General features: G+C 41.5%; 1 protein-coding gene across 1 annotated transcript in view; it reads left to right on the forward strand.

Annotated features, from left to right (window-relative positions):
- FZD6 (frizzled class receptor 6) overlaps window positions 1–9,819 on the forward strand; it is a 48,464-nt gene extending 38,645 nt beyond the window's left edge. The window contains exons 4-6 of the mRNA XM_025209931.1: window positions 3,027–3,175; window positions 4,152–4,592; window positions 5,680–9,819. Of these exons, the coding sequence (XP_025065716.1) occupies window positions 3,027–3,175; window positions 4,152–4,592; window positions 5,680–5,848 (759 nt within the window). The 3' untranslated portion in view covers window positions 5,849–9,819. The remainder of the gene's footprint in view (window positions 1–3,026; window positions 3,176–4,151; window positions 4,593–5,679) is intronic.
- The last annotated feature ends 1,962 nt before the right edge of the window (window positions 9,820–11,781 follow it).

Here is an 11,781-nt window from a genome sequence, read left to right on the forward strand (position 1 = left end):
ATAACCTGGAGAGGGTCCAGAGAAGGGCCACTCGTATGGTTAAGGGCCTGCAGACCAAGCCGTACGAGGAGAGACTAGAGAAACTTGATCTTTTCAGCCTCCGCAAGAGAAGGTTGAGAGGCGACCTTGTGGCTGCCTATAAGTTCATCACGGGGGCACAGAAGGGAATTGGTGAGTATTTATTCACCAAGGCGCCCCCGGGGGTTACAAGAAATAATGGCCACAAGCTAGCAGAGAGCAGATTTAGACTAGACATTAGGAAGAACTTCTTCACAGTTCGAGTGGCCAAGGTCTGGAATGGGCTCCCAAGGGAGGTGGTGCTCTCCCCTACCCTGGGGATCTTCAAGAGGAGGTTAGATAAGCATCTAGCTGGGGTCATTTAAACCCAGCACTCTCTTTCCTGCCTATGCAGGGGGTCGGACTCGATGATCTATTGGGGACCCTTCCGACCCTAACATCTATGAATCTATGCCTCCTTGTTCTTCCAGGTTTGGAACATGCCTGCAGGCATGGGTCTCTAAGGTATACTCAAGCTGTGATGTGTTGATGCCTTGGTATAGACAGGTCCAAAATTTCCTGCAGTCTCAAGCAATCTGTGTATTATTTCCTCCTTTATTTAAAGTGATGTTTAATAGAAAAGGTTAAGTGAATTGTTAGTTTTGCATGTTAGTTTTAGTTACTATTGCAGCCAGTTTGCCACTAAAACAAAGAAAGTAAACACAGAATTATTAGAAACATTTTGAATGCATTTTCTGTCATTGAAATGAGTGAGAAATGAAGAGAACACCACCTCCATAGAACAGGGTTCTTAATGCTTGCTCTTGATTCCATTAAAGTCTGTGACAAAATGTCTGCTGACTTCAATGGCCAAAGCATTCCTTGAGCTGTACAGCTGAAAGTAAGTTGAGGCTTCTATTCTTTCTTTAACACATTTGTCTTTCCATATTTAAGTAGAGCAATAAAGGTAATAAGACATCAGTGATGTGGGGTTCTTTACGTTTTAATTAACCTAGTGGAGCGGGTACATACCAACAGAACAAATATGGTATCAAACAAATGTTATACCAAGAAAAATGATAATCTCATCTCCTTCCCTTCCCCTGCCCCCCTTGCTCCATTCAGAGTTTGTAATTGCAACATAGTGGGTATGTCTACATATGCATTTGATGTGGGAGCAGTTTACTTGTGAGTAAACGCTCCAGGGCAGGCATCTACACATGTAGGGAAGCAGGAGTAGATTTGCTGCTAACTGCAGTAAACTGCTTCTGCTTCCTGGGGCCCTGCAATGGGCCCCTGCTGCCACCAGAGGGAGCTCTAAGTTCACCCTGGGTGGTATCCCATGAGCTGGCAGGGAGTACCTGTCTCCTGGCTGGGGCTGGGACATGGCACCCTTCTCCCTGGGTGGGCTGCCTGCTGCTGGGGTGGGGACAATGTCCTCATGCCCCAGCAGCAGGTAGCTCCTGGCCCTGGCTCCTCGATCAGGGACAGGGGTCTTGGAAAAAGCTGCAGTGAAGGGGGTGGGTCCTAGCCCTCTGCTCTGATCTGGTGGGGATCACCCAATCGGCACAGGGCTGGGACCTGCCTCTGGCCAGGACAGTTTCCAGCCCCCGCTCCATAATGATGGGAATAGGCTCTCCAGCCCTTGGCCCTGCTCAGCTCTGCAAGGCTTCCCAGCCTGTTCCCCACCCATTGCGGAGCTGAGCGGGAAACAGGCTCCCCAGCCCCTGCCAGCAGGGAGCTCCCAGTGCCAGCTCTGTGGTCTCAGGGCCAGTGCTGGGAGGTCCTTTTATTTAGCAGCTAGCAGAAACCATCTCCCAGCGCTGGCCCCGTGGTCACAGAGCTGAAGCTTGGAAATAAGGATTTCCCAGGCCCCGCTCCCCAGTCACCATCTCAGAGCAGGGACTTGGAGTTCCCTGCTGTTGGGCAGGGGGACGTAGTCCCTGCCTGGGTTCCAGTGGCAGAACCCACCTGGCAGCAGGCAGCTCCCAGGTGCAGGGGGCAGTCTCCCACCCCCTGGTGGCCGGAAGCAGGTTCGCTCCCAGTCAGGCATCTACACAAACACTACTGCGCAGTAAGTAATCACAAGTAAATTTGTTCCTTGCATTTGCAGATAGCAAATTTTACTTGCGATTAGCGAGGTTTTCTGTGCAGTAAGTGTGTGCACATATAGACGCACACACTTACTGCATAGTAAACTATGCTACTGCGCAGTAAAGCATCTCATGTAGACGTACCCACTGACTCAGTGTTGTAATCACCATTGGTTCCTCTGAGCTGGTTTCCCAGCTGCTGCTGCTGCTGCTTTCTAAATAACTGATTAATTCAAAGCAAAACGAGTACAACCTTTGTAGAATCATAAATTAGGGCTGGAAGGCATGTTGGGAGGTCATCGTCACCTACATAATACATCTACGTAATACATAGGTAACAAAAATAGTAGCCAACTTGTATCAAGTCCAGGATACAGAAAAAAGATATAGATTAACCAAAACAACATGAATTAAATTTGGAGTATAGAAGTAATAACTTCTTACTGAGTTGCATGCCTCCTGTGATCCTGTTCAGCAAATGGGTATATCAGTTTTAGAAAAACAGCAGAAATACTAGCATACGGTCTTGAGGCTCTCTGAGAATCTTGCCTACTATGATTTGACTTGTATTTATCCGCTCGTATCTTGTCTATACCCAGATGAAGCTCCAGATGATGTGTCACTGGATTAGAGGGGAAACTGCTTATAACTGTTTCTCCTCTAATCGACCATTTCAATTTTTACAAATTCTTTCCTCTTGCATAACCTGTCAAGGTCTTCAGCTACATTCTTGCAAGCACAGACTGACCACATCTGACTTTACTGTGCATGTCTTAATTCAGTCCAGAATTCATGCTTGAGTAAAATACAATTGCTCTAAAGAAAAAAAGTGCCTAATTGCCCCTTCATGTGATTGTATGTTCTTTTTCTGCCCTTCGAAAAGTGAAACATTAAGTGTTTTCTTGTGTGTCTTTTATAACTTTTATTATCTTCCAGGCAAAGGTGCTAGCAAGACCAGAAATATTTTTGTTTCTGATGAAATACCTGTTAACATTAATCATTGGCATCTCTCCAGTCTTCTGGGTGGGAAGTAAAAAGACCTGTTCAGAATGGGCCAATTTCTTCAACAGAAATCGAAAGAGAGAGTAAGAGCAAGTTTTGTATACTCTACTGACCTTTTTGTCTTGCTTCCCCCCCCCCCCCCCCGCCTGTCATTTTTGTTGTTGTTTCAGACTACTACTCCTTGTTTTGTTTTCTTCTGTGACAGTAATTTCATTCCATCATTTAAACTTCATGAGTTCTGCTTTTCAGGAGATGTATTAGCAGTTATTTGGGCAGTCACAAACTGTAAATTTGGGTCTATCTCTTCTCTTTACCATCGATTTAGGTTTTCTTTAGCTTTTTTCTACATTCTTCCTGAACTATAGACATATTTTAAAGCTCTTTACTTCTCTGAACTTCCCAAGCCAGCATTACTTTACCTCTTTATTTTAAGTCTGCATTCCTTAATGGTGAGCTTATAGCTTCCTTTCCCTCTCCTCTCTTTTCCATTTCCTGTATATTTTTCTTATGCTTCAGCTGTTGATTACTTTAAGCTAAGTGAGAGAGATATATAAAAGTGGTAGGCAATGTAAAACTGCCTACATTAAAAAAAAAAAAATATATATATATATATATATATATGTATTTTTTTTTTTAATGTAGGCAGTTTTACATTGCCTACCACTTTTTCTACTTCTGCCTAGTTTTACTACATGAAAACTTAATTTGCCTGTGTAGTTATTTATGAACTATTACCATGGGTTTTATTTTCTCTTATTCATTCTGTTGAAGTAATTTTAAACTAATTGCAAAAGTTGAGCATGTAAGATTTGGCTGTCTTCCACAAAATGTATTTACTTGACATATGTAACTACACAGTGGTTACTATTACTAAGTACAGTACACTGCATGAAGTACCACAGACTGTTTTCATGCTACAGTGGTATTAACAACTTGGGTTTTCATCACTCCTTGTTACTTGCGTCACTTTTTGGAATTCAGAGCAATCTTTCATTAAATCTGAAAATGTCTTTGGAGTAGGCATACATTTGTGTGTCTTTTTTCATCTTTTTTTTCTAGTCCAATCAGTGAGAGTCGAAGAGTGCTGCAAGAATCGTGTGAATTTTTCTTGAAACACAATTCTAAGGTTAAGCATAAAAAGAAGCACTACAAATCCAGTTCTCACAAACTGAAGGTCATTTCTAAGTCTATGGGGACTAGTACTGGTGCTGCAACAAATCATGGAACTTCTGCAGTGGCAATTGCTAACCATGATTACTTAAGCCAAGAGACATTTACAGAAATCAAAACGTCTCCAGAAATGTCTGAGAAAGAGATGGAGGCAGATAGAACATCCACCCAGAAAGTGGAGGAGGGGGAAAATGTTAATACTGAAAATGCATTACGGATATCATCTAGTTCTAAATTGGCTGTGGAGCAGATGGAAAAGAGAAGCAAAGTAGAGAATACATGTGCTAAGATTAGTTTATCTGAAAGTGTCAAGAGAATGGGTGAAGAAGGGTAAGGCTCATTTATTTTTTTTTTCCCTAATTGTGGTCTTTGGTGTGTGTTTAGTTTACCAGTACTATGGTATATTTTCTGTTTTTTAATCCTACTGAAGAATCATTGTAGCGTAACTAATAATAGTTGGAGAGAGAATCTTTTTAAAACTATTTTCCACATGGCCACACAGATGATGTGGCTTTCGGGACGTAGATGTATATTTCTTTGGGATATTTTGGCTTTCCAGGCTTAGTCCAAACTTTTACTCTTACAGTAGGGTGTATTTTTTGCATTGCCAAGCAGTGACCTCTGGAACTAATTTTAAGTAAAAGCATGATGAGCTGGGTGTACTGTCCAATGCTTGTCAAAAAATCTGTGGTGGCAATACAGCATATTTGGAGGGGTGACCAGTACGGGAAAAAAGGGGTTGCCCTTTGGCTTGAGGAAAAAATGTTGAGCATTTATACTCTCTCAAGAGAATTGAATTTAGTTTAACATACCATATTTACACTCATGCCACGCCCCTGAAATTTAACCCTCCAAAATTGGGGTGTTTTCTTAGGTGAGGGAACTGATTTCTACAGAAGAATGGAAACGGGGATGCTGAAATAACTGCCTGAGGCCATATGCCTTGAGCTGCATGCACGGAGGAGCACAGTCCCCTGCTCAGTGTCACACGCATCCTCTTGCTGCAGCTCTATAGCTAGAGATTACATCTTCTCATAGCCACTGCTGAATTGGCACAGCCACTCTAACAAAAGCTACTGCCAATTTGGCAGTGGCTGTTAGAGGGTTAAACCTCTTAGCCATGGAGCTTTGGCAGGAGGATAAATAATGCTGAGTGGACTCTGTCTTTTCTGCAGGTAGCTAGGAGCATTCAGCCTTGGTGAGCCCATGTTGTGGTAGGGAAGACTCTACAAAGATTTTTTTTTTCTTTGTTCTGTCTTCCCAAGACAAGTTGCACATCTTACTTAGGGACATGATCTGGGAATAAATGCGGTAGGTTACTATTTTCTGTTTAAATTTTTTTTTTTTTTTAGCTTTTCAGTTGACAATATGCTTAATTGTCTGTGTTTTTTTTGTTTGTTTTTTTGTTTACATGTAGGGTAATGCCTAAAAGTGATTTAACAGAAACTCATCCGTCACAAGGCAGTAGTTCACAGCTACCTGAAGTTTCACAACCAGGCAGTGCCCAAGATGCCCTATCACTGCCTGCCAATTCAGTCTCAGACACTAGAAAAGACAAAGATTTTGCTGACAGTTCAAATCCTTGAAAGAGAAGTTTTTGTATGAATGTGCTCAGTTTATAAAACTGCAGTGAATTCTATGTAACACTGGAAAAATGATGCTTTGTGCCTTGTTAAATGAACTAGATATAGCTCTTGTTTTGCACTTAAAACAAAAGTTCTACTGCATAGTAGGGACATCTAGCAATAGTTTACTGTATTTAAAGCCCATCAGAGTAATGGAAGCTGAGGGCAGAATTCTACTTCACTGCTACGATGAGTAAGTGCTACCAATGTAGTGTTTAAGTGTCTAAGTCTCCCATAATCTTTGCCTTGTATGTACGTTTGACTCAAGCATACATCCCAAATGCCTTTTATGCAGCTACAGCTTTGCCCTGCTTGATTAGATGTGTCCCTGCCACTTGTATTGACGCAGCTTGATGGGGCCAGGATAGTGGCATGATTTACAGTAGTAGTACTACTCCAGGTGTAAATCACTGTACACTGACTCTAATGCCAGATTTATTGTTTGGGGAAGGCCCCTGGCATATGTTGTTTTATGATTAATGTGTTAATAGCATGAGTGAAAGTGACATGCCACACATTCGTCAAATTTATGTCACTAACGTGGCAAATCCAGCCACAAAGATATTACTCAAAATGTGTAACAACTTTGTGGCTGGTTTGCATGACATCATAAATGGAACATGTGGCATCATGTTATTGTCAGGATCAGGACACAGCTGCACTGTGGGGGTGCTCAGTGAGGCCAGCACTGGGGAACCTCTCCATATTATCAGGCTTACAGTGCCCAGGGAACTCAAAAGAAGTGCTTCCAGCTGCAGGCCTGTTTTGTTTCTAGACACCTATGAAAGCAGCACCTGGGGAGTGGGGATCTCCCTCCCTGGCAGCAGGGAGTCACCCTGCTCCCACTTCCATGCAAGTTAGGGAGCTTTGCCCAGCTGGCAGTTGGACGGTTTGGGCTTTCAGGAATTTTATGCCCCATTCCCAGAATTGCACAAACTGCAATGTGCATCTAGCATAGCAGGTCATTTGATTTGGGGAAGAGGGCATAAAATTCCTCAGACCTTAATCATGTGACTACCTTAATGTCTGCCAGCAGCATAAAATGCTGAAACAGTGTTGGGAGTAGGGGCCAGATCCCAGAGTTTGCACCCTCTAGGGCAGTGCACACCTATATAGGCCACAGAGTTAGACTGCCTCTTGCTTGTTGTCCTTCAGGATCCCTGACACTCCTGGATGCCGAGTGATCCAGCTTCAAGAGGAAGGGCTAGAAAGTGCTGTCAGCCATATCTGCCCCATCATTTGGGAGCTAGGGTATTCTTTTGTGAGATAGACTGCCAACCACCATAACTAGCAATGCTTTGATGTTTGATAGTGGTGGTGGCTACCTTTTGCCTTCTAGCCTCATGGTTAAGGTACCTGGGATAAAGGTGCTGGTTCAGGCTGAGACTGAGGGGGACCTGGGTATCTTTGGGCAGATACTCTAACCACAAGGCTGTTTTATAGAGAGGGGAGGAGGACCTTTATCTCCACACATCTGTCTGCTAGGTCCTGTTAAGGCACACATGCCTTATGTGGTCAGGGGTAGTCAAATTCTGAATAGAAGTAGGCTGCTTAGTACAGCTTAAAATTAACCACTGGAAAAAACTGCCACATCTCCTGGGTAACTGAGAATTCATCCAAGTGAAATGAATTTGAAATGAATAGGTGAACTGTGTAGTTTTGCAAGATGCATTTCAGGAAGGGCACAAACTGCACATAGCTCCCCATTCAAAGTATGGGAGAACCATGCATCTACACAGGCAAGGAATAATTCCTTCCAATTTTTGGTAGTCTAAGCTAGGACTTTGCTGACAGCTAGACATTATCTGGCTAATGGGTGAAATAATTTACCCCTGTATGTCTAAAAGCACACAACTGGGCTGGCTATCAGTAAATGAATAGAAAGATGAGAGAAATCTTTCTCTTCCAATTTATGAGCAGCTTGTCAAATTGTGTTAAAATTATGCATGGAAAGCAGTGTTATTTTGAAAAAGAAAAGAAAGTTTAATTTGTGTCTAATGTCTTGATTTTTATGCTAACATTTCTTTTTGTTTTTAAACTTACTGCATCTTAAACAGCTGTGTCATTTAGAATAGTTAGGAGTGACTCAAACATTTTCAATGTACAAAAGTGTCCTTATGTACTAATCTTAGCACTGTTTTTGGTAGTTTGTACACTGAATCTAGAATGTACTTTTTTTTTACTTAAAAAATAACCTTGTAAATAATTGGTATAACATTACTTTGACTCAAGGTTAAGAAGCACTGTTTTCTGTATGATCTACAAGCTTAGCTCATTTTATTGTGATTTCTTTAAGTACAAATGTCAACAATCTTGTGTTGATTACATGACATGATTTCCTTCTGAGTAACAGTCATTACAACGTGATGAAAACACTAGCCTTTGTGTTTAATGCAATATTAGTGTAACATCTGTGCTCTGTGTAAGAATGATGCATGAGATGAGGTCAGGCTTCAGAAAGGAGAGTTCCAGAGCTTGCGCTGGGTTCATGTTCCATTTAGTCATCCCCAGGAAGAGCCACAACAAAACCCAAAGTACAGGAGAACAAGATTGGTTCCAAGGTCATTTTTCTGGCTTCAGTGAAATCCAGCAGTCTGTGCCATTTGTTTACAATTAGATCAGTGATTCCCAACCAGGGTGCTATGACACCCTGGGGTGCCTTGAGAGATCCTTTCAAACATACTGTAGGGTGCCACACAATGTTAACACTGTGAGGTATGCTAACAAATTCTTAAAACAAACCTAGAAATATCAAATAGGAATCCATGGTGTTAAAACATTCTGACTTCTTGTGGTCTGCGAATTCTTGCCACAGAAAACCACCTTAATATTTTTCCATAGTCGGAAAACTATTGAAAATTGAACTAGCACTGAGGGATGCCTAAGTCTAGTGAGGATTGCCTGAAGTAAAAAAAAAAACAAACAAAAAACCTTGAAAACCACTGAATAAGATAAATGACTTGTTTGTTCTTAAAATTCATATAAGAAATATGATTTGGTGAAAAAACAGCTCTGGAAATAGTCATATCCAGGTTTGTTGGATGAGGTTTTCACTTCCAGCAAAATTAATACATCTTCTGCATGGTATTACTTTCTACATGCTGTACCAGTATGCTTTCTATAGATGTATTGATATTAGGGTCCAATTCAGAATAATTCTTTGTAATACAGGGAGTCTCACTGTTGTCAATTGAACAATTCCCATGAGTAAGGATTACTGCCATGGATAAGGGTTACAGGTTTGGACCCTGAATGGAGAGATTTTGGCTCCACTAACATTGGTTGGAGTCTTGTTGTTGAGTTCTATGGAGTCAGAATTTTACCCTAACACTAAAGTCAATGCAATTTATAGAACCCTTCTGCTTTTTTGCCTGTTCATTACTGATAATAGGATCTTTTATAATAGTTACATCCATGGTGATATGATACGGAAAAGCTACTGCATTATATTTTTAAATAATGTTTTGGGTGGTAGTTTACATTTAAAAAAAAAAAAAAAAGAAAACACTAATAGAAAGGTCATGGAAATACTGACCAAATAAAAAATACAATCTAAGTCAAATCTATTGTTTTATCCATCATATATTGGAATTTGAATGTAGTTATTTTATTTTGTCTTCTGCATTTTAATGTTTGTAATTTATTGCCTCGAATATAAACAGTTATAGTTAACTATAACAGTTATAGTTATTACATGACTTGGTAGAATTGGTTTGGATCTTAGCCAAAAGGCCAATTGTTCCATCTTTTTACTGTTTCCGTTTCATTTTGAGCACATGGTATTCTTGCTGCTGAGATGGAGAATGAGATGCAAATGGGGAGGACCACACACCACACACACTTCATTCTCTTGTCGTGTTTATAACCTGAACTTTATACGTACTTTTAAATCTGGTTTTGCTATCTTTGTTCTTAATAAAATATTTTATTGTAAAACAGGTGTTCCTTAGTGTACTTTGTCACAACCCAAAGTTGTGGATTTTTTGATTGTGTGTGCTTCGCACCGCTAAATTATGTTCCCACCGAATTGCAGTTCTTTTGCACAACGGAGTGTTCCATTGTTATAGAGAACCCGTGTGTAGAAAAGTGTTTCCTGCCGTTTTGTAGCCTTCTTTGCATTGTGCATTTCTCTTGCATTTAGTGATGCATGCTGCAAAGGAGTTCCCGCCATTTGTATTGAGATTTGAGCCACATTATTGGCCGGTCTTAATTTAGGCACACGTGGTGGCTAGCTATTGGCTTGCTAGCCGTACAAAAGGTTTGGGTGGTTTCCGCCCAAGTTGGAGAGAAAGACAGAGAGAGACAGAGAGACGGATCTCTAAGCGCTGTGGGTCCTTTTGAACCCAGCGCGTCTTTCTTAAGAAGGCGATAGAGGCTCCAATTGCTGAACCCCTGGAGCCTAGCAAACTCCTGGGCACCACTTACCGACGGCCTCTAGCCTCTCCCCGTCACCGATCGCAGCCCAGAGGAATCCCTACCCTAGAACCCAGTTATCAACACCACGGAGTCTTACCCACTCCGGGGATCCTGGGAACCGAGCCCAGTTATCGACACCACGGAGTCTGAACCACTCCAAGGATCCTGGGAACCGAGTTTTAGAGTCCTCCAACGAAGATTGAAGCGGAGCTGTACCTGGGAAACTGTCCAGCCTGCACCGCGACCATCTCCAATGTAAGCAAATAATCTTTTCAATCAAGCATTAGGCCTCCATGACTGATTCTAGCTCGAGCGTACTACTCCACCCCGCGGCTTTTCTCCGGCCCCGCGTGCCCGGGCTACCGGCCACAGCCCATGTGCACACAGACAGGCCCAGCTCGCACCCGGCAAGGACGGGACCGGGAGCCGGCCCGCGCATACTTAATCCGATTTAGTTGGACAGATGTATCAAACATAATCTTATTTTATAACCTTTAATGTCTGTCCTTTAAAACATTTCCCTTTGGGATAGGCAAGTACTGTTCCCATTTTACGGGTGGGGAACCAAAGGCATGTAGATATGGAGTAACTGGCCCAAGTGGCTCAGGAAGTTCATGGTGGAGCAGGGAATCAAACAGTCTCTCATCCTAACCATTGGGCCATCCTTTGTCTGTCTGTAGTCAAAGACCACCTTTAGCTTACCTTAAATGTTTTCTGAAATGTCATCTTTTTATAACCTTCTGTCAGCATACTAGTGAGTATCCATAATTTCTTTGACTTGATTTTTTTTTTTTTTTTTTTGCTTAGAATTAGAAGAGGTGTACAGGAAGAGAAAAAAATAACCATGGTTATACTTCAAAGTTACATAACAGTTTTCACAGTACTGTACAAACGTTAAGCAATTAAGAGTCATCATTACCTTATTGAAGCATGTAATATTACTCTCTTACAAATGAGAACAGATCCAAAAGCCTTTCTCAAAGCTATGCAGCAAGTCAATAGTAGGGGAAAATTTTAGGATACTCATATTTTAGTGCCCACATACCATATACCTCATAGCACTGAACATGAGCCAACGGGACAGTGTTTTGTCTCAGAGGGCAAAAACTATCCTTGGGTATATAAGCAGGACAACATAAGGTAGGAGTATAGAAGCTAGACAATTGCTGGAATACTGTTTATTTCTGGTGTTTATTATTTCCCATTTTCAACCTTTTTTTGAAAGGGTTTAGGAAAGAGCTGCAAGAATGATTCAGGGTCTGGGAAACCTGCTTTATCAAGAGAGAGAAAAGAAACTCAGTATATTATGTTTAGCTTGTCCAAGATAAGTTTAAGAGATTACTTGATCATAGCCTAAAAGTTTTAGCATCGGGAGAGACTTCTGATAGCTCTTTATCTAGGAGAAAATATCAGTCCAATAGATGAAGCTAGATATTCAAACTAGAAACAAGGGAGCAGGTTTATAGTTGTAAATGTAT

This window comes from Alligator sinensis, unplaced genomic scaffold, assembly GCF_000455745.1.
Source record: "Alligator sinensis unplaced genomic scaffold, ASM45574v1 scaffold1115_1, whole genome shotgun sequence".
In the NCBI taxonomy this organism is placed as follows: domain Eukaryota; kingdom Metazoa; phylum Chordata; order Crocodylia; family Alligatoridae; genus Alligator; species Alligator sinensis.